Source organism: Lepeophtheirus salmonis, chromosome 2 (assembly GCF_016086655.4).
Source record: "Lepeophtheirus salmonis chromosome 2, UVic_Lsal_1.4, whole genome shotgun sequence".
NCBI classification, from domain to species: domain Eukaryota; kingdom Metazoa; phylum Arthropoda; class Copepoda; order Siphonostomatoida; family Caligidae; genus Lepeophtheirus; species Lepeophtheirus salmonis.
The window spans coordinates 40323410-40345409 of NC_052132.2; the positions used below are offsets into that span (position 1 = coordinate 40323410).

The 22000-nt window shown below is 30.5% G+C and overlaps 1 protein-coding gene across 6 annotated transcripts in view; it reads left to right on the plus strand.

Annotated features, from left to right (window-relative positions):
* LOC121113760 (V-set and immunoglobulin domain-containing protein 2) overlaps positions 1 to 22000 on the plus strand; it is a 445858-nt gene that overhangs the window by 420158 nt on the left and 3700 nt on the right. For all 6 annotated transcript variants that reach the window (XM_071886825.1, XM_040707619.2, XM_040707617.2 and 3 more), the window contains one exon: positions 13694 to 13827. In XM_071886825.1, coding sequence (XP_071742926.1) covers positions 13694 to 13827 — 134 coding nt within the window. The remainder of the gene's footprint in view (positions 1 to 13693; positions 13828 to 22000) is intronic.

Sequence of the window (22000 nt, forward strand, 5' to 3'; positions counted from 1 at the left end):
AAAAATAATAACAGGCTTAGAAAATTTAGAAAAACTCTTCAGGTTAACATCAACAAAAGTCACACGCTAAATAATACTCAGAATTTACAACCCTGCCTATAAATGATAAGGAATAATGATAACTAGGGATGTGAAACTTGTCTAAATCTTTGTGAATGTAAATCAAAAGGAATAGTATAATTTTGCATTTTTAATAAACGGCATATCTACTAACAGAAATCACTTTAATATATGTATAACACTCCTTTCTTGCACATATGTTTAAACTTCAAAATAGAAAGGAATCATTAATAAGAGCATACATATCTTGCAGATTATCAACATATACATTTTTTTTAAATGTATGCTCACGAGGATTTTGACAATTTTCACATCACGAATGTTAGCTTCTAAGATATTAGTTTCCTATATTTGTATCAGTAGAAAAGGTACACTATAGTTATATATTTATGATCACCGGATATGTTGTGTCTCAGACTTACCGTGTTTTTTAATACATTACATCCAGCATTATTTTTTTGCTTAGCAGGATTTCGACCTTTTTCATGTATATATGATAAATTTTAACTATACATGAATATGTAGGAAATACTTGTAAATGTTAATAGTATAATTTATTTCTAGTCAGTACTATAAATTTGTAAATAAGATTTTATTAATAATGTTATTTCCATTCTTACTCACCGTACACCTTAATCTTATAATTTGGAATTTAGTTTTTGAAGAATAAAATGACAACATTATATATGCACTTCTAAAAAAATTTCACAGATTTTGTCAAAATTAAAAGCATATTTGAAGCATTATTTTCCAAGATACATGCAAATTTCAAAATTTGCTACAACTGTTTCCAAGCGGGGCGATGCTAGGATATTTTTTTTAAAGGGGAAAGCGTGAATTTTTTTCTTTGAAATTTAGGATTACCATCATATATTTTCCACCGATATCACATTTTTCTTAATCTTATATAAGATAACTTTTTTACGAAGTATTATTGCTTTTCTTTATTAAATTTTGAGTAATATTTATTGAATGATGTAATTTTTTAGAAAAGAATTTTTTTATAACCTTTTTGAGAAAAGAAGTCTTGTTTTGACCTTTTTAATAAATTGTGTCCATATTTTACTTAATGACGCATTTATTTTTCTAAAATGTTTTTGTTTTTTTTTAAATCAATTTTATTTGTTTAAAAGACCATCCCATTTTTCCCCCGATTCCATCATAAAATTTAAAAAAATTAGGAGCAAGTTTTCAATTTTTTTCCAGCCATGACATAAATCATCCAAATTTTCTGAATGACATCTCATTTTTCTGACTATAATAACCAATAGGGAGACCCCCCTCCCCCTGCACCTCCTAGAAATGGCCCTATTTTCTGCAACTTAACCCACAGAAATAAAAATAAAAATTTTTTTCTAAATATCAAACAGTTTCCTCAATCTTTTTTTTATATAAATATCTAATTTATGGAAAACTTTTGACTCCTTTTGGGTTTCATGAATAAATTGAACACTTTGAAGCTATGTAACTTATTTGATCAAAGTTATTCGTTTAAAACATTAATTACAGATAATTTACTTAAAATAATTTAGATACTTTTAATCAATTAGATATCTGAAAACATGAATTAATTTAAATAAAATGGAGGTGACTATTACTTGTGATTTTTTCTAGACTGATTTGAATTGATATTTCAGTACAAACTACAAGTAGTATAGAGCAAAATTTAATCAACTTGAATTTTTGCCTCAACCATAACAGTTTTGTGAAGATATCTTGTAATTTGTGATTTAAATGCTCCATAGATCATTTAATAAAACTCCTCTTTTGAGAATAGTTATTTAGTATTTATTAACGAAATAGAAAACTAAATTGAAAAAATCAATCATAATCAACATTTTTTTTTTGTAATATAAGGTTTATTCTTTAATCATAGATAAGTACAAATGTATGAATTTTCACATATCTAGTTATAAAGAAGTTGAAAAAAAAGTATTAATTTCCAAATACAACTCTTTTTTTTTTTTTTTTTAATTAGACACATACTTTAGGAGACACAGAATGGAGATAATGTAATAAATAGTTTATCCTTAAAATGCTGTAATTATATTTTTATCATTTATTATCATTAACTTAGATTTTCATTTAGTATTTAGTTCTTTTGAACGTCAAACTATGGCTTAAAATTGAAATTATAACCTAATGACTTGTTTCTTTGTTATAAGAAATTTTTTACATCTATTATATCCTTTGATAACGTCAATAAACTATTTTTCCTTTTCCAGATGAACTTTTTTTTACTCATTTTTTTACTATAATATATTTGATAGATATCACTTTTGTATACAAAAGGCTTTTTAATTCTATCCATAACATTGAAACATATTGAGGTACAGAGCTCAAATTGCGGTCATTATGTAGGTGTAATTAAAGTTGCGAAGGGGGGTGAAAAATATTGCGCAAAATTCCATGGCCTTAGTAGGTTAGTTGATTTTGGAATTATTTCGTATAGGTATAATCATAGGATTATAAGACAATACTTTAGATTTTTCGATCGTATAAAACTGATAATATTTAAACATATTCAATGATGCAATTTTGTATATTTTGTCGATAAATTTGTTTGTTTTATGTACTAATATGTTCAAAAATAAATTTTTTGCCTAGAATGTTTCTCTCTCCAGCCTTCAACATTGAAAATTACCAGTTTAACAGTGTATTTTGTCGAAAATCCCCATGCAAAGTTTCCATGTTTGATAATTCCAGAAATTTTGCAACCCCAGGTGTAATAAAGATGCTTGATATTACAAAAAATATATTTGAGGAAAAATGACATTAATTGTTGTTTTGGGTTCTACTGAGTGTCCATTCCAGTTTTGCAATGTAATTGCAAATATATATATTATTATAATTTTTTAAATACTTTAAAAGTGTTTTTCTTAAATCCACTTTAGAAGTTTTTTCTTAAAGTACAACGACAAAAGAAAGAGTCAAAGAGGAAAATAATTTGATCCATTCAAAATGCTTTCAACAATCAATGAGACGATGAAAATACTATGTATTTGAATAAGGATGATGTGTGACCCATCTTAATACATAATAGAAAGTAATTCCTTTAATCTATCCCTGAAGCAAAATAGAGTTATGAGAAGAAAGGAAAAAATAGAGGGGCCCTTGGGTATATATTTAAAAAGCTGTTTGAATCAATATGGTATTTTACTTTTATTTTATTATGACTTTCTGTTTGATTTAACTTTTAATATACAATACATACATAGATTCATGGAATATAATTTCATTTATTTAAATAAATAATAATTCATTCATTTTATGCTTGACCGAATTTATATAGCATTTTTTTCCCTATTTTTTTTTTTTTTTTTGTTCTTTATTTGCTATATAGAAACATTGCGTCTTCATTCCAATTTATATGTATATATTTTCATATTGTTACAACTTACAAAGAGAGAATATTATTTCAATGACAATAAGGATAACTTATAGAAATCGGGACTCCAACATTCAATCACAAAAGTTCGCAATCTTATAATATCTCAATAATACGTTCAAGTTATGCAGATATGTGTAGTTTTAACATAACAATTGGGATAAATTAGTGATGGAACGAGTCTCAAAAAAATTTTAGATGCCCATTCCAACATTATTTATCTTTAGACATTTTTTACATAAAATAATCACTGGTTATGGAGTAATAAGTACATGTGCACACTTGTAGGTCGACCGTTGATACAAATTGTACTATTGACACGGCAATGTCACTGCGGTACATGCAAATTAAAAATTATTTTAAATAGTGCTTCGAACACGTTCTAACATCCAAAAATTAGGTCTATAATTCAATTTGATTTTTGTTTAGTTTGTGTTTTATTTGTTTCTTCTCATTTTTCGAGTATTTTTGGCTCATAAATTATGTTAATAATAAATTTTCTAAAATTATAAGACTAAAATAATAAATAAACATTCTCGTTTCCTGTATCAAAATGAACAAAAATTAGGTAATAGCACTATAAATTAATTTTCAAATATAAACTTATATACAAATATATAACTTTTTTTATAATTTAAAGATTTTTGAAATCTTAATTCTACGTTGCTGTCATGCCATTAAACTTACGTGACCTGTCAAAACGAAAAGAACAGGTAAAATTTTTCTTTCATGTGCTTCTCCCACGAACAACTTTTGTCCAATTTGGTTCATTTTGATAGACCCATACAGTCCATTGGCATTTAAGGGTGTTGGGGTTATATGCATAGATCCATGTTTGTCACCTATGTAAATACTATACACAGCTTTTGATGCACCTCCAAAAAAAAATAGCATTTCTTGGTACCAATCGACACAGCCTTCTTTTGATCGTTTATCATATTATGTGGGATCCAACGAGAAGAAATCTTCTTTAGAGCCAAATTTTCATATAATATCCTGTATACCCTTGTCATACAAATTCCCAAAGATGCTGTGATCTCCTGGGAAGTTACATTACGACCTATATTCCCAGCATCGATGTATTCTGGCACAACAATCGATTTTGGACGACCTTTACGAAGTTCGTCGTAGAACGAACTTCGGGCTCGCTTTAATTCGTTATACCAGTTTTTTATTGTTCTATAGGATGGTACATTATGGACATATCAGGAATTAAGCTCGTCGATGCCTTTATAACCCTACGTCGAAAGTTATGAAAAACAATTGCACAAAAGTGTTCACGAGTCAATTCCATTTTTTTTAGTAGAAATAATATTTCAAATCACTCTAAAATACTCAAATCACGTGTAAATAACAAAACGTTGTTATAAAATTGATACTTGTAAGTAGTGTCTACATAATCTTCTCCTCTTAGTCGTCTACCATCAAAATGAATGTCAACCGTGTTATTTTTGAAAAATCTTGCATTTAATTTTCTGGCATTCTCATATAACCCGTTTCCAGATACCTGTCAGACTTGGAACGGGTACTTATATGCATGTTCAAATATAGTTGCAAGAACATCGTGTCTTTTATAGGTCGAATATTGTTTATGAGCGTTTGTAAACTTAATGTTGGGGTTTATGTAAATTTTTTTTTGTCTTGTTGTGGAGATGAAGAAAATATCAAATAAATACATTCGGAGTAAGGCAAAGAATCGAACTACTATGATATTTTTTAGACATTTTTATCGTTTGTAGAAAACATATTTAAATTTTCGAATATATCCTTTACAAACTAATCAAATGGTATAATAACTTCCATTTAAGACTATTGCAGTTTAAGTTAAGTATTTTAGTTCATACAAACGCCGTCAAGGCAATTATTACATATGTTAGGAAAAGGGAATTTTAAAATCTCTGGAAATGGGAAAGTTTTTTTCATATATTTAGTTAAATAATTTCAAAATAGTAATCACCCTTGTACCCACCTCTCTATGTAGGTACATATTAATGCATAAAATTTTGTTATCAACTGGAAGTACAAATGCACCTTGGAAATAATATATTTTTATGACGTTTTTTTTTTTTTTTCATTATTATTCACTAAGCATATTATTGTATATTTTTTATATATTCTTTTGAATGATTTTTACTCATGTTATTTTTGATGAGATACTTTGTATTCAGAGAATGTTTGATTATTTTTATATTATTTTTATTCATTTATAAGGAAAAGTTATTCAACAATTTTTTGATGATAATTATATATTGAAACAAGAAGGAGTTTCCTCATGTCCATTTATGATGAGAAGGCTGATTTATGTATTTGAGGTATTTTTCTATTGTTTGTTCGACATTTTTGGAGGAGAAATTCAATTTTCTTCATTTTAGAAAGTCTTAAATTTCTTGTAGAAGAAATCAATTGAAAAATATAACCAAATAACAAATTTTTGGCATGTATTAGTCCCCATTTTTTATCGACCGTTCTAGTCCCATTCTAAAATTTTAGGGTGCATTGGAACTACATGCAAAAGCCATCTCATGGTGGAAAAAACTTTGTTGAATGAAGATATTTATCGATTTTTTTTGGGGGGGGGGCAATTTGGTTACCAAACTTACCCATTTTTTTTTTTTTTTTCAAAATGTAACATGAAATGACCTTTTTTATCAAATAAAATACACTACCTTTTTTTTCTTTTTCATGAAAAAATGACTTTTTTTAGAAAAGTCATTTTTTTTTCATCTTTAAAGTGTCTTTTAGTATAAAATCTAGAGAAATAAGGAATTTTTTAAAAAGCCATGCGAAAAAATAGCACAAAAAAATCACACGGAAATGAATGACCGTCGAATCATTATATTTTACAAGGGAGAAGCTCAAACGATTTGAATTATATAACTAAAAAACCAAGTTAGATTTTGTATTTTCAACAAACGCTTATATATAAGAATTAAGTTAGACCATTTTGCACCAACCTGATTTAAAATTATATTAATCTTACATTTAAGAATACTTAAATGTAGTCCAATCATAAGTTCTTGCTTTGAAATTGAAATATACCAAATGTCAAATATCAAAAGAGGGGAAAGTATTTAAGCATTGTTCTTTGTTTAGACTATTTTAATACAGATTTATATTGTATATGTTGGTATGAAATTAATGGGAAGTGCAAGAAGAAGGTGGGAGCGAGACTTGTTAATATCAGCTGCATATTATATGATTTTGAAGAGAGGAAATAAATTAGTACTATAAAAAGCAGAGCCTTCTATATTTAAAAAAGCATTAGTAGTGCAGTGAAAATATTATAATCATAATTAAATATATATTTATTATATTATGAATTTGTAAATAATTTACACCTAAAGATAGACAAAGCCTCTAATGGGAGAAGTTAACATATTTGCTCATAAGTCCTAGTTCTTGAATATTTTTATTGAGTCCACTTCAAGTCCACAAAAAATACAAAAGAAATTTAAGTGTACAGTATATCTAGTGAAAAAATCGAAATGACGTTGGAGTGTAAGTTGAGTCGGGAGTCCTAATTTTATATTCCTAGTCTATTCTCGAGATTTAGATCGTGTGATCAAAACAATTCGTGAGTCGTAGCTTCCATGTCAAGTCAATTATACAATCAAATGCTCAAGTTGTAATCTTTTTAAATATAGACTCAAGTCGAGTCTCAAATCTTCAATTCCAAGTCCCTACCTCAGATAATTGGTAATTATTCACCCACGTCAGAAAATAAACTTCGCTACTGCTTTCAGTTATGAAACTACTCGTAAAGCCATTATTAACTTTAAATAGTCTTATATACTAGAGAATTGAAAAAAAAATGTAATTAAGATTTTTGCAACAATGAACCTATTTTTCAATACAACAGGTTTATTAATAAAATATGTGTAGTGATTTTTTTTAGTTTCATCAACATTTATATATATATAAATAAGTATATTAGTCCTAAGTCCTAAATTAAAACATTACTTTTTATGTCATACATATTATTATTTAAAAAAAGTGCTGTTACGTAATATATTTTATCAAAAAATACAAGCAAATAAAATTTAATTTGAAAAAGAGAAATCGACTTTTAAAAAAAAGTAATTTATTGAAAAAATGATTTATTGACTTGCTTTTCAATTAAAAAGGGTTGTCGTAAGTTTTTTTGTTTTTATTTTTTGTGACAATATGTTTCATTTATTTGCATTATGACAAGCATTGTTTTTTTTTTTTTTTTGCGATATAGATGACAAAAAAGACTTCATAAATTTTGGAATCCAAAGATTTTTTCTTCGTTTACCATAGAGTCAAAATTGCTTTTCCATTGAGACTCTTTAACTAAAAAAATGGATGAATATATTTTTTATACCTAAATTATATTATAAAAACATTTGATTCTTTCTCATTGGGTCAAAATTTACCCCTTGATAATTTTTTATTATTACATTCTATTGATGTACTTGTAGAATGTATTTTAATATTTCAATAATTGTAAGTTTATTGACCTACGTAATATTTAATCATAGAAATATGCCAAAGGTGGGGACCCAAAACTTGCAGTAGTATTTAATTACAATTTTATTGCAGATATTTACTTAGCTACAAGGTTTCATTTCGCAACCAAACGACAGCTGAAGCAAAGATGAAAAAGTTCTATTTGAATTCCTTGGCTCTAAGTATAAAAACGAAGGGAGTATCAACAAAAAAAAACCTCTTTTGCGCCGGTGTTAGTCCAGAGAAGGCTGCAGATACCGTTGGTATCTAAAACTAGACTGTCCACACATCAAAAAGTCCATTACGGACCCATACAGCCAATAAGAATCAAAATTTATATTGCAATAATTTTGCTAACTTATTGCCTGCCTCCATGTGGCCCTCCTCCGCCCTTGACCTTAATCACCTGGACTTTGCAGTTTGAGGCATTTTGGAGAAGAATTTCTTCTAAATTTGGATTTGCTCATGGCAGCGTGGTACACCACAGACACTGCCTTTATCGTCTAGAGCTGCCAATCTGTTTGACAGCGTATTGAGGGTTTTTATTCTTGTAAAGGAGGACAAATTGAATAAAAATATAGCTAAATATAGTATTTAAATATATCACAAATTGGTTTTGAGTATCTTTTCTTTCAATAAAATTCTAAAATTTCTTAGCTAAGCCATTTAATTGCATGTTTTGAGGTCCCATCATTTAGAACTGTAAATTCCATCCAAGCATATACTAACGTGTGACTTTTTTCATGTTTGTCAATCTGAGGAATATGATTTATTTTCTTAAGCTGTTACATAATTCTTTAAATCTTGGGGAGAGAGAATCTTGGTCTAACTGTAAATCCTTGCTGAATCAAAGTAGAATAGAGGACAGACATCAGAGTAATTCCCTGCTAAATACAAAGTGGTATTTGTGCTTATTTCCTTACTCCCACAGCTGCTTGCAGCTGATTTAATAAAACATCATGACAGCTAAGCTGTTCTCCTTCCAAATATATTTTTAAATTCTCAGGATTATCACGATACTTTTCGGGGGTTATTTTATGTTTACATACCTGCGAGACATTAATATTTTATTCATTCCTAAGTATAACTAAACATTATAGTAATACAATTACTCTATCGTACCTAGGAATTGTCTTTGAAGTCCATATATATACATATTGTATATTTTCGTCCCAAAGAACGAGCGAGTATCTTGTTCAAGAGAATAGGAATGAGTGTTGTTTAATTGGTTGATTGTTTACTACTACGCCATATTGCAGCTATTGTTGCAACTTCGGGGAGGAACTACATCCTAACCCCCTCCTATGTAGCATAATTTTAAATTTTTGTGTACAACACAGTGGTTGTTTTCGAGAAAGACATGAAATTATCTAATACCGGGCCGTGCAGAATTATTTACCGATTTTTGTTAAGAACTTATCGTGGACAATAATGACATTGAACGACTTGAGAAACAATTTATTCATACATTTTTAGAATAATAACAATCAATGTAGCCACCATTTGACTAAATGACACTGGTCAGGCGACGTCTGAAGCTGCCACAGACTTGCTGGATGTAATCGGCGTCTATGGAGGCCCAGGCCTTGTTGACAGCAGCCTTTAAGGCATTTATGTTCTTGTGTAGTTTTTTGCAGGCCTTGGTCTCCACGTGCACCTAGATAGGGAAGTCTAGTGGGTTCAGATCTGGGCTCTGAGGGGGCCAGTAGTCCTTGGCCAAAAGTTCATGTTGTCCTTGAGCTACTCCTGAGCTTTCTTGGAAGCGTGGGCGGGTGCTCCATCTTGTTGAAAAACCCAAGGAGAGTTGCCGACTATGGATTTGATCCACGGAAGGACCTTGGACGCCAGAATCTTCACATAATCATCTGCTGTTAATCTGAGCCAGTGGGGAACCATACCGGCTTCATGGCCTTCCACTGGATCTCCAAATATCTCCAAAGCTCACAACACGGTCATTTTGCCTGTTGAAAACAGGATCGACCGTAAAAGTTTTCTCATCTGAAAAAAAGATGATGCGTCCAGATGAGCTCTTGATATCATTCAAGATTTTCTTGGCACGCTCAAGTCTGACTTCTCGCTGACGTTCAGTTAGCAGAGGGCGTCCAGTACGCCTCAGGGACTTTCCTCCAGCCCTTTTCAATGCCCTTGAAACAGTTGATGTCGACGTTCCCATCTTTCTTGTCATGTCGGCAATGGACCTGTTGGGAGTCCTCTTGAACACTGCCTTTACTTGCCTTGTTGAGACAGTGGGCGTCCTGCCAGCCCCAGGGGAATGCTTGAGATCACCCCCAGCCTCCAAGCGCTTGGAAACGTTGTAAATTGTCTTCAACGAGGCCCCAACCTGTTCCTTAATGTTGTTATGAGGCACTCCCGCTCGGAGGAGGGCTGCAATTTCGATCTTCTTTGTTTCCTGATTGGACATGGTCTCACGTGTGGAAGTTGTTACGCTCTCACAGGAAGGGTTTTTGATTATTTTAACAGTAAAAATACGAAACAATCAGATTGGTTGCCACAAAACCTCTTAAAAAGTATATTTACATCATCGGTAAATAATTTTGCACGCCCGGTATTTAATGACAGATCTCCAAAAAAAATCACTAAAATAGAAATACATTTACCAAAAATGTGAAAATTGAAATTAATCTTGTCAAATATATCATCAAAAATTTTTGCATAACAGTATGGCAAAGCTGACAAATTCTGTATCTGAATCTAAAAAAGGTCATAAATAATAAATAAGAATATCATTTCCATACAAAATAACTAAAATAGGCAACCTCTTTTAAAGAGGAAATTAGTCACAACCATAGCTATGAATGCTTTGTTAGTTATTCAAGTCATTTTGCTTGTATATTCATTTATAAAACTAAGCAATATCTTCTAATGCGACATTCTATATAATCTAAATTATTTTTCAAGTCAAAAGGATTATAATTTTGAATATTAAGATTCATTTAATTACAATTATTTTGGTAACTTAATCAAGAAATCTCTATATATGTCAAACTATTATTTTTCATTTGCAAAACTTTAATTTAGTAAGAAATAATCTCACAGAGTGCTAAAGATATATTTTACGTGTTGGTTCATTTATATTCTTTATTATGTATATACAAATAAATATAAAAATATTTGATTATATTTCCGATTTTTTTTTACATTTCTTTTGAGATTTATTAGATGAGATAAGATATTGAACATTGCTATACATGCTAATTTGTTTGCTGAGGAAATCTAGTATATAGTTAGACCCTATTATAGGAAAAAAATGGCAAAGGAAAACTGACGGTATACACATTTTGTCCGGGTATACTGTAAAGTTTCGGTCATTTTGTTAAGAATGTTAAATCTTAGTTTGATCCACGATTATGTCTATCAATTAATTCATTCTAGTACTTATTCTAAGGCTTCAACAGAGGTTGTATTTTGATTAATTCTCCCTAGGATAGTGAAATCAAGTGAGAAGTGATGTTGTTTCTTTATTTGAGCAGTTTAGTCAAACTCAAATCGTATTTGTTTTTGTAATCTATTTTATTTTTTTTTTTTGCAATACCTTGAATGTTTCTTTAAGGGTTAAAAGCGAATTGTTATCAGTAGTTTTTGTTGTCTCTTCACTAACAATAATTTATATTTCTAAATAATTTATCAAATTATGAATATCTTATTCGTTCAATATCCACTTCTTCAAGACGAGTACAAATTTGATCATTAATCAAACTCTCATTAATTAAAAAATATATTTTATTAGCGTTGTTTTCAATCACGTATATTTAATTCATAGAAAATATATAGAGCAGGGTTTGGCAACCTATGGCACTCATTCCACTACTGACACTCGGAGGCATATTCACTGCCAAGCACAAATTAGAACATATTTCCGTAGCTTTTGTGTTTTTGATTTTTACCATTATTGTTGATAGTGGCACACTCATTGATTAGAAATATTGAAGTTGGCACTCTATGTCGAGTTGATACACAAGTTGACACACTTACAAAAAAAAACACTCTCTTTATACCCAGAGGGGCATCTGTGTCCCATATAATTAATTCGTGAATAGCTTCTAATTTATATGTTACAAATAATATTTGAAGCATAAATGTGACATTATATATTTGATTAACAGATAATTTCCTTCAAAAATAAAATAGTTATAAGTGGAAAAATGATGATACTTTATAATTCAAAAAATATTCAAAACTCAATTTCGATTAATCATTATAAAATTTAAATATAGCTAGACATCTTAGGTGTCAAACAAAAAAAATTGATTTAAAAATAAGCACAGTAAAGAATATTAAATTTATTGGACACCAGTGACCCGTGGATGTGAAAATGATAATCTAAATGTTATTTAAACTTTTGCTAGAGGGAACCCAGTTGTAATTAATCTATAGATATTGTTCCCTTTAGTATGTATATAAATATATATACATATATGAACTAATGTTAAAGTTCTACCTTTATTATTTTCATTCCAGAGACGTCATATCTTCATTTTTTTTAGACTAATTTTACGTGATCCTTGCTTATAAATGACACATTTTCACTAATATGCAAAGATAAAATGATGTATAGATCAAGTACTCCATAAGTTATGGCACCATGGGATGAGCGTGTCAATCATCGTTATTTATGTATTTATCAGATGAGTGATTAAGCCTGCTACGTGATAGTGGCAAGAAAGTAGATGATACAACTAAAATTCTTAAAAAATAAGAAATTATTCAAAGACTTTAAAGTTCTATAATTAACGTAGAATTATACAATTATTTTCATGAACCAAGAAGAACAAAGTTGTAAACTAACAAATTTCTCCAGGAATTAAGTACATTTTGCATATGTTTATTAGTTTAATCAACAACGTCCTCATTTTTATATTTTTTCTACTCCAGTTTGTGTCTAAATATCACTTTCATAGTTTATACATTATTTTATTCTCATTTTTCCATTTATATCAGACTGACTGAACTCATCTCTCACTTTTTTCATGAATGTGTCCAATTATCATGTACGTTACTAAGTCTTAGTTTGTATATGACAAATAAGCGACATCACAAGTCATAAAACTTGAATTGTAACCATGTATATAGACGACAAGTTTGGGGGAAAAACTGGATCAAAATTTCATCTGTAAGGAATGAGGGATTTAGTAGAGATGAAAAGGAAGAAAGAAGAAGTTCAGAGTATTAACAAGTAAATAATACCAATAGGGCATTAATTATTACCTTCCTTAAGATAACCTATTTTGGCCAATCATTTAATCCAGTCAATTAACTCAGCTGATATAAAAAACAAAGAGTAGGTTTAATGTTGAATATTCTTAACTTTTTCTTCAAACCAACAACATTCCTATCCGATCTCTTTTTATAGCAGCTGAATTATTCTACTCGTGTTTTCTTTCAAAAAGACGACTGTCTCACAAGGCGAAATTGTCATTAAAAATAATAATTTATTTCTCCATGAGTTACCAATGGACACTAGCATCAGCATTTTTTTCGTACTTTGTTATTACCAGTGAATTTTTCTCCTCAGGTTTATTTACGTTGATTGTTTGCACTCAAATTAACTCTTTTTTAGCAATAAACTATTATAAAATAAGATAATTTCATAATTAGGTAAGAATTGTGTAATAGAAACTTATAAAGAAATAATGTTTAATTATTTAATGCAATCAAATTTTTCTTATTAGACTATTTATGTCCGAAATTCAATTTAATATACATTTATAGGATTTCAAAATACTCATTATTTAACGTTATTTATTTATCTAATAGATTTTCCACGAGAAGGCCCAACCATTGAGAGTCCAAGGAAACAATATCAAGTAGGAGAAACAGCACATTTAACATGTACTGCACATCAATCTTCACCACCAACATCTCTTGCATGGTACATCAATGGTGAACCGGTGAGTATACGCATATAAACCATACAATATTCTATAACTTTAAATATACATATACTGTATAATAGGTGATTCAATTGAAAAAAATAACACTAAATCATATGTTAAATATATCAAATTTCAAATACTCCACAAAAACTTGAAATAATATTATATTATTATCAAAAGTTTTTTTTTTAATTCTATAGGGAAGAAATTAAGATATATGTACTTTGTTAAATAAAATATTGATTATGATATTTGACTTAAAATAAGTTATAGAAACCAAATCTTTTATCAAAATTCAAATATAACCCTTTTCCGTGAAGTTTCACATGTGTCTTTTTAAAAGTAAAATTTAAATATAAATTATATTTGATTTCATTTGCATGCAATAAAATGTAGTCACAGTAAAAAAACAGCATTTTTATTCATACCGTTTTGTAATAATAAAAAATTATCAGTACTTTTCTAACTCTTTTTTATAAATACGACAAATTCAAATAGAATTCTTTAACATACGTAATGAATTTCATCATAATTCAAGGCAATGCCAATTTGGAGCTCATAATTGATATTTTAAGACATAAAATGGAATAATTTCCAATAAATCTTCATATAACTTGATCAAATGGCTCTGAGAATAAAAAAGGTAGGTTGTTTAAGTTTCAAAAATGGCCTACATCGACCATGCTAGAAATCACATTATTAAGTAAAATAAATATTGAGGTTAAGTCAAATTTTTCCAACCCCCCCTTAGGTTCATGCATGGTCAGAATTTTCTTATTTTTAAAATTATATTTTTATTCCATTTCTAAAAACAAAAAATTTTTTTTTTCAATATGTCTAAGTCAAAAATTTCCTCTTTTATCGATATTTTTGAGTCTTTGGTTAAAAATTGAAAATTTATTCAAAGTAAATGACACATTGTTTTTACTGGATATTAAAAAAAATACTTTTCTTCATTTAACACTTCCCAAATTTAATTTGTAATTTTTCTAAAACCCCCATTTTAGTACTGTTTCAATGACGCAATACATATTCGAAAACTGAAGGGTAATTTTTTTTTTTAAAGTGCAACTTTTCTGTTTAATAATACTCCATTGATTATATATTTTCAATTGCATGCATGAAGTTTTTGAGTCTAAAAGAATGTGCAACTGCTCATTTAGAGGATTCAAAATCACATGTATCAAAAATCATAGGTATAAGATTATAAAGCTTGATCAAAAAAGGTTCAATAAAGATTAATAATCATTTATTAAAAGCTGATCTCACAGACATTTTTAATGTACGCTGTACAAAAATTACACAAAAATTATTTTTGTTCAATTTATGAAATAAAATAATCATATACATGAATATACAAGAGTGTTCTGAAAAGTTCCCGGTCTAACAAAGGTGAAATACATTTTTTCTGATTTTTTTTTCCCTTTCAACATAGTCTCCGTGTAACTCTACACAGTTGTACTAAAGATGTTCCCATCACATCAATTCACTCAAACTACTGTTACATAACAAATGCACGTCCAAAATGGCTGAAACTTTGGTGATTAACTGTCAACAGGTGCAAGATATATGTGACTATCTGTTGTTTAATAGTTCTACCATCTTGACAATTAGGTCTGAAAGCTTTTCAGACCAAACTTATATATCAAGTGAGATACACAATTTAAGCTATCAAAATCAATACTTAGATATGAATATCGACCATATTTTGAATGATTGACTGAACTGTTAGCAGTTTAAATTAAGAGCGATTCACAAAGTACAAAAGGAGGTTAGATGGTCTTTGAAATTGGGAACAAAAGTAAAAATGAAGTACTTTTAGGTAGAGTGGAATCAAATGAGTGTATTTTAGTTTTCAGCTCATAACCTTCAGTTTTATTTTAAATACTTAAGCATAGCCCATAGTATAGAATATCAAACAGTATAAATATTATCAAATTTATATAATTGATTGTATGCTTTAAAAATATAATCACTAAAATTAAAGTTCCTGAAACACAAAGAAAAAAAATTACTTAATATTTTATGTATCCTCATTCAATACATGAAATCATCAAGTTTCAGGAGCTATAAGAAATTTACATTATTCAGATTTTATTTTTTTCCTCAATATAAGTTAAAATACAGAAAATTATTCAAATTTTAGATATAAAAAAAAAATTATTATTTTTTGCAAATTGGCATATACAACTGAGTTTCTCAAAAGTAAAATTTGAAAAACACGTACAGGGTGGAACTTCAGCTTTATTTTTTAATACTTATTGAAATCAAGAAACATGCATGTCTGTTAGGCTATAGAGAAGACATTAATTCCTTCAAACCGCCTACAACCTACAAAACTGCCTCGATACGGGTGGGGAAACTGGAGCACGCCTTTCGAACTTGTGCTGATCGGAGAAAGGCGAATTAGCGGTGGATAGCAACAATCAGGTTATCCTTGGTGTTGTGGGGGGTCATGTTGGTGTTATTCTCGACGTAGGAACACACCCAGTAGTCAAGGGGGTTCAAATCTGGTGAGGAAGGGGGCTAATGTGAGAACTGTATGAAGTCAAACGCATTCTTTTTCAGCCACTCCCGGGTGGCGTTGGCCTAATGGGCAGGAGCACAGTCCTGCTTCTATACCCGTGGCCTCTTGCCGGCCACCTGTTGTATCCAAGGGAACACTACCTCCTTCAGAACCTTCAGGTAGACCTCAGTTTTGACTCTGAGGCCAACTTTGATGATGTGAGGAGGTATGACATGGCCTTCACTGGAGACGACACAGAAAACCATCACTGTTGCCGGTAAATTTTCTTCATGACCCGAGGCATATCGTGGTTGTTGGAGGCTGTTGTTGTTGTTCTGTGGTTATAGCTGTTGTAAATTTGGTCTTGACAAAAGTACTTATCATCTCAAAAAAAAAAACCAGCATGTTAGGCTTTTTGGGATGTTTGATCTTGTTCAGCAATCTCATAGATTTCACTAGCCTGAGGCCCTTGGTATTCTCAGTTGGCCAGTATGACACATGTAGGACCAGTACTTCGAGTCTATCTTGATAATGGTAATGGTGGTGTGTCCAAATTCGTTGCAATTTGCCGCATAGGTGTCGTGAGACCCACATCAATGATCTCCAGGACCTTGCTGATGAACTCCTTGTTCCTAGCCTTCCTGCAGCACTCTGGGTTGTAGACCTTCCTCTCCACGGCCTCCAAAAGGTTGTAAGACACTTTAAGGTTCGCTCTTATGCTTCTAATCGTTCGTTTTGGCATTTTGAGTATAGAAGAAATCTCTTTGTTGTTAAAAGTTGTATGATAATTTAAATAGCGGCGCATCTTCGATCTCTCTCATTGAAAACATTGTCCGTTTTTTCCATGTTAGAGAGATGTTGTTGTCAATGGGCTTTGTTTGTAACTAACCAAATACTACAAGAATCCGTAGCAACAGAAAAATATGTGTCAGTACATGATATATGGCTGTGGTGGGTGGTGATGCAAAGTTACAGCAGATTTAATCGTTCCACCCTGTACTTTAGAATCTATTTGTTACAAATCAATTAAAAAAATAGAATATTATTAATTTAAATATATTTGAATACATTCTTTTTACATATTATGAAAGGATAAAGCCTTAAATTAATTTAAGATAAATCAATATATAAAACTAACCGTAAAAGATGTCTCAAGTACCCATTGTTAATAACGTCTCATGTTAATAGCACACCGGAGTAAGCTTGACTGCAGTGTGCATCATTTCGCTTTATCATTCATCCACGGAAAAAGATTTGATTTTTCAAAGAGCGAGGAACCTACAACAGTATCATGAATCGTTTTTTAAAAAGAAAAACCCTACTAAAACTGGACTATGAAATGGAGCCTCAGTCTACTCTGTTTTGAAAGATTTAAGTTACTTTTGTTCATTAATGTCCCGTTTAAATAAGCAAGACATTTGTATTTAGGTTATGCAGTCTCATTTTATTCATATTCAACAATGGGGTCCCTTGAGATCTTATGCACTTTTGAAAGGTGCCCGACGGAAAATAGTTGAAAAACGCTGTTCTACACAAAACAGTAAGATTAAATATAATTAATTCAGTATCAGAATATAAGTAATAGTCTTTAAATGAAGAAAAGCTATATATATTTTTTTCAAGGGGTATATTTTTTTTTAGTTATTCACGAAAATATATGATACACCCGTTCGATCCCATGCGGTCAAATTTGTATGCCTGATATTTTCTTTAATTGGAACATTCTATTTATTATTTATAATTTATATTATTTTCTTATTTATGTTAAAATTATAAATTAAAACGATTTACTATAAACTATAATTATATAATAGTTAAATTTCTATTGTAAAAACTCCCTGTATACAACAATTTGGCTGTTTCTGTCCCTTTAATGTCTATATAAGCAAACCTGCACCCCCTTTAGACACTCTAGAAATTGCAACAAATAATTGACCATGTCAGCATACTGATTTTGGTAAATATAAAGCAATTTTTTTCTAATTTTTGATCCTATAAATTATGTATTGTCATTGTCATTGCTAACTTACCATATTCCTTCCTCAACCCTATTGAAGATACATACTAAGATTAAGTCGCGCATCCTTTTTCTAATTCCCCTTTTCAATTCGTATTTAATATACGTTCTACCTTTTTCTGTTTGTACAATAATTCTTCTTCTTTTTTTTTGTACATTTTCGAATCAATAACCCATACCTTAAAAAATACTTTGAGACACGGGGCATCGATCTTATTTTACGATAAAAATTAACTTATTAGCGAAAAATCAAACTTGCCCTCTAAAGCCACGGAATCTGGTTTTATCAGAATTAAGCATAGCCTTACGTAGGTAACTTAAAATTCTAAACAACTCTAATTTTATGTTTAAAGTCTGTATTTGTCTCCATTTTTTATATAAATTCGATTTCATCATTGTTTTTCTAAGTGGGACGTACATCAAACACGCACATAAATCATTTTAAAAACAAGATATAGGATATGTTTTTCTTTGAATGATAGTTTATGAACTACCACTTACAGTAGAGAAAATACATATTACCAATTTTGTAGCCGCAGATAAAGATTTTCGATTGGATTGAGGTCCGGATACTGGCTAGTCCACTCCTTGAGCATAATGTACTTCTTCTTGAGCCACTCCTTTGTTGCTATGACCGTATATTATTGATAATTGTTGTACTGGATGACACGAACCATTTTTATTGCCCTTCCCTGTGGAAAGGAAGTTGTTTCCCAAGCTTTACCGGTATATGGACGGATACCCATCCACTCTTTGATGCTGTGAAGTTGTCATTTCTCCTTAGTAGAGAAAAAAAAATGTGTCTACTTCCATTCCTCAGGTTATTACAAAACAAAATAACTTACAAAATCGGCAAGAGATCAAATACTTATTTTTAGACACTCTTAGTATATCATTTGATATCTATATATTTTTTAGAATTGCTGATGTATTGTTTAAGTAACGCTATATTATTAACTTAAGTTAACATTATCTTTTTTATTTTTTGTATAAATATTTATTTATTAGTATATATTTAGTGAAGGTATGTACATTTGTTTTAATATGAATATAAATGATGGCTTTTTGAGATATAATATAAGTAACTTAACAAAATAAAATTGATCTCAAATCACTATAAATATAAGTAATATTTTATTAAATATGTTAAATCGGGAGATCCAAGAGGGCCTAACTCCCTTTCTCTCAACTATCAAAATATGACTTTGATATATAATAACCCCTTATAACTGGTTCATTTTTGCAAATATTGCGAAAATTATGTTGTCAAATGATCTGGAAATTGAATATATTAGTTATCTTGTGTTAGGATTTATATTTTTAAGTCCAAAATGCAATATTTTGTGGCATTCTTTTTTAAAAATTGAAAATTGACGTTTGATGAAAAAAATGATTTTAAATTCACTCTCTGATAATATACTCTAAATTGAAATACAAAAATTTAGGAACTTTCAGAATTTATGATAAATAGAATAATATATGTAAGTCAATTATTCTTCCTATTGTTTAGAAACTATGTATGTGTTTTTACGTTTTTTCTTCCTGGACGTCCGTATTCTATCTCTATTCTTCAAACTATTGTTTTGAAACTACACATGTATGTGTTTGAATTTCTTATAATGTTAAAAAAACTTGGATGGATATACAGGGTGTCCACGATAAATTGGAACTACTTGCGTGAACAATACACTATAACTTCCACCACAATTGTTTTGACAACAAACAATAGTCATCATAGAACAAGCAAGGAGAGACGCCATCCTCGAATTGGCTTGTGCGGGACACAAGCCCTCTGCTATCTAAAAGCTTCCTAACTACTCCAAGACCATGGTGTACCGGGTCTTCAATGCCTGAGAGGTTGAGGGGAAGGTCTGCCGCAAGGCCCACAACATGAGAAGTGACCGAATCCGCAATCCCGCTTCCTTGAAGGCCTCCGGAAGTCCATCAAGGTTTCGCCGGGGACTTCCTTGCCAAGTTTGGCCAAGAACCGTGGAGTGAGCAAGCAGCTGGTCTCCAAGGCTGTGAATGAGGACCTCGGGTACAGGTCATACCGAATGGCCAAACAACACATCCTCACGGCATCCATGAAGGCCACCAGGCTCACCAAAGTGTAAGGGTCTCCTCAATGACCTGAAGAGCCATGTAGGAAGAATCATCTTCTTCTCCGACGAGAAGAACTGGACTGTCAACAGAAGCTACAACGTCCAGAATGACAGGTGGCTTGCCAAGGAGAGAGAAGAGGTCCCTGCGGTCTTCACCACAAAGTTCCCGGGCTCCATTACGAGGGAGTTGAATGCTGTCGATTCCGCGGAAGTCATCAGGGCATGCAAATCCTTTAGGGGTAGGATGGAAAAGATAATGGATGCTGAGGAAGACATGTTGAATAAATTTATTGTTTAATATCATGTCTAACTTTTTCCTATTAACAAATACACTCCAAATTCCATTTTTATCAAGCAGGTTGAATTTTAAGATAGTTCCAATTTATTGTGGACACCCTGTACACTACATTATAGTCCCAAATAAGGCCCTGTCCAACACTATCTCGAAGTATCATGAACTCCGAGCTAAGAGGAAAATATTTGTTATTTACTTTAACACATTTATTCACGCAACAAATAACCCTTTATTAATCATCCAACCTTTACCTCAAAGAAGAAAGGCGGAAATAGTTTCTACAGTGCATCATGTGTTACATCTTCATGCTTGAATACATGCATGAATATAATATATATATGTATCATGTGCTTGCATACAATTGGTATTACATTCCATATCATATTTGAAAAATATTAGTTTGTACTTTTTGGTGCATTGGGCTTTTTTTTTGTTGTTATTTTTACTGAAGAAATGTTATATGATTAAATAATGCAACTTTGTTTCATTTAAGAACTAACTTACACACACTACAAGCAAGTCTATCTAGCAGTAGCTTCATCAAAGAGCAGAAAGTTTTTATCAACCTTATTTCATATCCTAACAATGATAATATATGTATGTGCATATTATGAATATTCACAAATTTGCTAAAGAAAGTTTTATTTTCTTTGTTCCTTCCACATTTCCATAATTTCAAATCAATGATTGAATTAGATATAAAATAACCTTGGTCAGAAGGGGGAGCTTGGACTTGATACTCGCGATTACACATGGACTCGAAAGTTAATTCAATTTTTTACTGGATATTAAGTAGTCTTTAAAATTATATTTTATAGGGTCTCAAAAATATGATGTCCTGTTCTAAATTTTATGGAAACGTCCTAATCAGACACAAAACCAGTGCCATAGAACACATGAAAAGATGAAAAGATTTTCTCGCGAGCCACACTAATGAAACATTGGCTTTAATTACAAGTTTTTCATTGATTTTTGAATATCCCTCTATCTGTCATAATGGAAATATTAAAATTTAAAGTGCAGAGCACCTCAGCATAGTGGAAAGAGGAGCGCTTGAGTTAGACATTCATAGAAGTTAGCTTAGCAGAGAAAGGAGAGCTCTGCTTGAGGTTTCGAATTTCATTCCTATTGAGGCCCCACCATATTGACCTCATCAGAAATCCATAATTATCAAAGACAAGGTAAAATGTCTTTGGATAATTATGCCAATGGATTGCAGCTTAGCACGCCTGAGTCCTTCATATATATATATATATATGATCAACCCC